The 5,833-nt window shown below is 38.0% G+C and overlaps 1 protein-coding gene and 1 pseudogene across 5 annotated transcripts; one reads left to right on the forward strand and one right to left on the reverse strand.

The window, feature by feature from the left end:
* The first annotated feature begins 415 nt into the window (after positions 1 to 415).
* On the forward strand, positions 416 to 4,878 carry LOC136202470 (pentatricopeptide repeat-containing protein At2g18940, chloroplastic). 5 transcript variants are annotated; one of them, XM_065993111.1, is made up of 3 exons: positions 416 to 3,835; positions 3,931 to 4,076; positions 4,196 to 4,878. In XM_065993111.1, the coding sequence occupies exon 1, from the start codon at positions 534 to 536 to the stop codon at positions 3,048 to 3,050; it is 2,517 nt and encodes an 838-aa protein (XP_065849183.1). In that variant the 5' UTR covers positions 416 to 533; the 3' UTR covers positions 3,051 to 3,835; positions 3,931 to 4,076; positions 4,196 to 4,878. The 5 variants fall into 5 exon arrangements, with proteins under 5 accessions (XP_065849183.1, XP_065849185.1, XP_065849184.1 ...); XM_065993113.1 differs by having other exon boundaries at positions 3,931 to 4,000; XM_065993112.1 differs by having other exon boundaries at positions 416 to 3,638; positions 3,718 to 3,835; positions 3,931 to 4,878.
* Positions 3,521 to 4,736, reverse strand: LOC136202471 (stemmadenine O-acetyltransferase-like; annotated as a pseudogene).
* Positions 4,879 to 5,833: the final 955 nt, after the last annotated feature.

Here is a 5,833-nt window from a genome sequence, read left to right on the forward strand (position 1 = left end):
ACTTTTCATTACCCAATATTTTTCAAAGCACAATTTTCCATCAAACAAACAAACCTACATTACATGCTTTTGAAAAGATCAAACAGTAGTTGATGAATCTTCCCATCCTCAACCCCGCCTTGTAAACAAAAGACTCTCTAAAATCATATCGTATCTTCGAAATATTCCTCCGACCCCGATTCCAACCCCGACTCCGACCCCGACTCCGACTCCGACTCCAAAGACTCTTGTAGTTTCAAATTTTTAAATATTCTTTTTGTAATTTTATTTCAAATATGTACTTTTAGCATTTAAATTCAAGGGCCATGAATGAAATTTAGCATTTTTACTAGCGAGCCCAAATTAGATTTTGGGAGATGATAGCTTGAAAATGCTATCCAAGATTGAAACTTTTAAGCCCAATCTTCCGCCCCAAAAAAATCAAATCTTGAATGAAAGGCCAATCATCCTTTCTTCATCTCTTCCAACTCTACTTCCTTTCTCTAACCTCTGAACTTCCATCATCCAAAAAAAACCATTTCTGAATTCATGCCATGGAAGGTACTCTTTTCCCCAATAAACCTGTCTATCCCCATGCCAACACTAGACCTCCACAACCTTCCTCACCTCTGAAATTCAGCTCCGCAAAACTCCCTCCTCATCCTCTTCCTTCCTCTTCCCATCTCTCATCCCACTTCGACTCTCTCCTCCAACACCTTCTCCATATTTCTTCTCCATCGAACGCTCCTGTTCACAAATTGAATACCCCCAAATTCTCCTCCCTTCCAATTTCTGATGGTTCAACTCAGAAACAGCTCCGGCATTCTCATGGTAGGAGACCTGTTTCAGTCCTTGAATTTGAAATTGCCAAAGAAGAGGAGGTTTCGAATAGCGTTTCTCTTGATTACTTGTCGAGAATGGGTAAGTTGATGTTTGATTCAATTATGGAACAGCCTTTGCATAATTTGAATTCTTTCTTTGATTCTTGTAAGGTCGACTTGCTTCAAGTTGATTTGTTTAGTCTATTGAAAGCATTAGATCATTCGGGGAATTGGGAAAGGTCACTTTTGTTGTTTAAATGGTTAGTTCTGAATTCTGCAAGAACAAATGAGAAACTAGATGATCAGGCTATTGAATTGATGGCTAGGATTCTCGGTAGAGAGTCTCAGCATTCTGTTGTAGCCAAGCTGTTTGATGAAATTCCCCTTGAGGAATACTCGCTGGATGTTCGAGCTTACACAACTATTCTTCACGCATATTCTCGTGCTAGCAAGTACAGGAGAGCAATTTCTATATTTGAGAAAATGAAAGAATCAGGGGTTTTACCAACATTAATCACTTATAATGTAATGCTTGATGTTTATGGGAAAATGGGTCGTTCTTGGGATAAGATTTTAGGTCTCTTAGATGAGATGAAAAGTAGAGGACTTGAGTTTGATGAGTTTACTTGTAGTACTGTTATATCCGCTTGCGGGAGAGATGGCTTGTTAAGTGAAGCAAAACAGTTCTTTAATGGATTGAAATCTCAGGGTTATGTACCAGGAACTGTTACTTATAATGCTTTACTGCAAGTGTTTGGTAAGTCCGGGATATACTCAGAGGCCTTAAGCATATTGAAAGAAATGGAGGATAACAATTGCCTACCCGATGCTGTGACTTATAATGAGCTTGTTGCGGCTTATGTGAGAGCGGGATTCTACGAAGAGGGAGCTTCTGTCGTAGCTGCAATGACTGATAAAGGGATTATGCCGAATGCTGTTACATACACTACTATAATAAATGCTTATGGCAGAGCAGGAGAGGTGGACAAGGCTTTAGAGTTGTTTGCCCAGATGAAAGAGCAGGGTTGTGTTCCTAATGTGTGTACATATAATGCTATTCTCGGAATGCTGGGGAAGAAGTCAAGATCGGAGGAAATGGTGAAGATATTATCTGATATGAAATCAAATGGATGTGTTCCTAATCGTATAACGTGGAATACCATGCTTTCAATGTGTGGTAATAGTGGGATGCACAAATATGTGAATCGGGTTTGTCGAGAAATGAAAAATTGTGGGTTTGAGCCTGGCAGAGACACATTCAATACTTTGATTAGCGCATATGGGCGTAGTGGTTTAAATGTTGATGCTGCCAAAGTCCATGAGGAAATGATTAAAGCAGGGTTTACTCCATGTATTGCCACATATAATGCACTTCTGAATGCTCTGGCTCGACGAGGGGACTGGCGAGCTGCAGAATCAGTCATCCTCGACATGAAGAACAAGGGCTTCAAGCCTACCGAAGCCTCATATTCTTTGATAATTAATTCATATGCAAAGGGAGGGAATGTGAAAGGGATAGAAAGAATCGAGAAGGATATTAATGATGGTCGTATTTTTCCTAGCTGGATGCTTTTGAGAACACTTGTCATTGCAAACTTCAAATGCAGATCATTAGGAGGTACGGAGAGAGCATTTCAGGCATTGCTAAAACATGGATACAAACCCGATTTGGTTTTATTTAACTCTATGATTTCAATTTTCGCGAAGTATAATATGCACGACCGAGCCCTTGAAATGCTGCGTCTGATTCATGAAAGTGGCCTGCATCCGGATCTTGTTACATACAATAGCTTGATGGACATGTATGCTAGAGGTGGAGACTGCTGGAAAGCGGAAGAGATCCTTAGGAAGTTACAAAGTTCTGGCGGGAAACCAGACGTGGTTTCATATAACACTGTAATCAAAGGATTTTGTAGACAAGGGCTGATGCAAGAGAGTATTAGACTTTTTTCTGAGATGACTGATATGGGAATTGCACCCTGCATTTTTACATACAATACTTTTGTTACAGGCTATGCAGCTCAGGGAATGTTTACCGAAATAAAAGAAGTGATTAGCTACATGATTGAGCACGGTTGCCGACCAAATGAGCTAACCTACAAGGTTGTCGTAGATGGTTATTGTAAAGCAAGGCAATATAGAGAAGCTATGGACTTCGTTTCAAAGATTAGGGATATCGATGATTCTTTTGATGATCATTCTGTGCAAAGACTTGCTTCACGAATTCGCAGCATTATGGATTCACGGTAACTTGAAGCCATGATGTTATGGAGTATCTAATCAAATTATTCATGTTTCTCACTTGGAGATATTTGAGATGTCCGAGGCCAAAAGATTTTGTGCATAGCTTCAAATCTTGTCAGGTAAAGTACCCCAGATCTGAATTTGAAACTTCAGGTCTACGTTTTCGAGATATTGTATGTCAATAGTTGTTTCAATTCTAAACTTGTCCTTGATTTTTCATTTCACAAGCTGTTTGCTAATGGATGTATATGAGGAACCACTATAAATAGAAATTAAAGGAGCTAGACCTATGTGGTTGTTGTTTTTCTCTTTAACTTATTCTCGTTTATATTAAGTTTCTATATCGCTATCGAATTCAGAACACGATTACTTTAGGAAGGGAGATATATTGACAGCTTTTGAAACCTCTACATAGAGTAACACTGGACACAAATAATAGGAAGAAATGCATGAATTATAGCTCATTTGAAGGTGATTCAAGCATTTTCTGATACAAACTGAAGAAGCTCTTCACTGGATTCAAACTTGGCCATGTCATTTTCCGTCATGGTTATCCACGCCTCTATCCCGTCACCAGATCTTGTGGCCATCAAGGTAACACAGTTCCTAACTGGAATATTCATTGTACAAGCTCTAATAGGCTTTCCCCATCCAAAATCAATTTCATACACAGGAAATCTTGTCCAACTGCTGAAAACGAAGACTTCACCCCCTCCCGAACCCACTTGTCTTAGCATTTTAAGAGGTTCTATTGCTTTTCCCAAGCCATCAACTCCTTGCAGTTTATTCAGGTAATCGCCATTGATCTTTTGTATTGATTTTCGAAGTATTCCTATCAACTCTTCTAACTTCATCTCCTTACTTACATCTATGTGTGCTGCTACAGCATTCTGGCAAAGGTTACCCAAAGAATTCTCAAGCAACGGTGGTTCCATCCTTTCGCGAATGTTCACCGAGTGAGTCACAATTGAAGAACAAAGCTTATATTCCATAGTAGACTTCCAAATAAGCGCTGTCACCGCTTCAACACGCGTAGGATTAATGTTTTCATTCCCAATCTTTGATTTTAGATTAGCTAAGTTTTCTCTGTCGAATATGAATCTTCTTGTTACAACTTTTTCATTGCTAATCATATCACTTGGTTTGATAAGATTCAAACCTCTAGGTGGGAAGAGAACAGCTGAATCGACACGCGGAGAAAGCGTAGTATCAGTACAAGTTGCAGTTGCAGCCCAAGCTTGAAGGAAACAACACAAGGAAGCAGCATCTACAATCTTGTGAGAAACACAAACACCAATTGCAACACTAGCACAAGCAAAAACATTAACCTGAACACCGGTGATCATTGTTTCGGTCTCTTCTGTCAGTTTGTAAGGATCGAACAGTAAGAGCTGATGCAACATTTCAGTCTGCGGATTGTTGATGATTTCGGAGGCTGCAATGTTTACTTTAGCCTCGACAAAGAGAACACCTTCATCGTTACAATCAAACGAGATGTTTCCTTTCAACTTCCCTGCCAGTTTCGGACAAGGACTTCTTCAACTTGTCCGATACAGAAACAGCAGGAGGATAGAAAAGAAGAATAGGGACATAAGAAGGAGGAGCTAACTCATCTAAAAGGCAGATTTTGAAGTATTTAGTATGATCAGAAGATGGCTTTATGGTTTCTCTAGAAATGATTTCAACTTTCATTGTCTTTTTTTTTCTTTTCTTGTGTTGTTTCTATTTGATTGAATTCCTGCTCCTTTTGTAGTCTTAAAGTTGGATAAAATGAAACCTTTATTAGATGATATGATGCAGATGTGATATCATCTAATGTAGAAAACTTCAAACATTTTTTGTCAACTGTTCTTTTATTTATTTCTTTTTTAGAATGCAGTTGCACATGAGATAATATTTAATTTAAGTAAAGAACTTGAGATATGAATTCAAAAAATAGAATTATATTACTTATGTGATACACAAAGTACATGGATGGATGTACAGGATTATACGTGATAATATATTATCATGGCTTAATATATCATTTGCCCTCTGAACTTGTCCAAAAAGTTTGATTGGCCACCTGAACTTTCAAAGTGTTCCGATAGTCTCTCAACTTGCATAAAATGTTTAGTTAGCCCCTTGAACTTGTGTAGAATGTAATCAATTGATCATTCGGTCGTAAAAAAGTAAGTTAAATACGGAAGATGTATTCTTAGAATGTTATTACATAATTTAAAAATAGATTAAAACTGAAGTTATTGCTTGCTCAACTATACAACTTGTCTTCTCTAATATTAGAACCATATACCCTGATTTTGGTCGTTTTACTTTTTTTAAGACTCGTGCAATACATCTTCCGCATTTAACTTACCTTTTTTGCAATCCAATGATTAATTGATTACATTTTGTGCAAGTTTAGGGGGCTAACTGAATATTTTATGCAAGTTGAGGGGGGCTATCGGGACACTTTGAAAGTTCAGGGACCAATGAAGCTGTTTGGACAAGTTCAGGGGGCAAATGATGTATTAAGCCTATTATTATTATATTATTACTATATGTTACTTGACTAATTTCAAAGTCTAAATAGGGTTGTCAATGGGGCGTCCGTTGATTTTCTATTACTCGGTAGATCGTTTTTCTTCCAAAAAAAAAACAACGTTTTTTTTTCCGAATAAGCCAATTCATTTGAGACCCTGCGGATCCACTCTTTTTCCTATTCAAAGATGAGCCCTTTGTCTCTATGTTTTCACATCAAGAATTCTTTGCAGATAAAGAGATGTCAAAGGGGTTTCTTACTTCCCAAA

The sequence above is a fragment of the Euphorbia lathyris genome, chromosome 8 (genome assembly GCF_963576675.1).
Source record: "Euphorbia lathyris chromosome 8, ddEupLath1.1, whole genome shotgun sequence".
NCBI classification, from domain to species: Eukaryota; Viridiplantae; Streptophyta; class Magnoliopsida; order Malpighiales; family Euphorbiaceae; genus Euphorbia; species Euphorbia lathyris.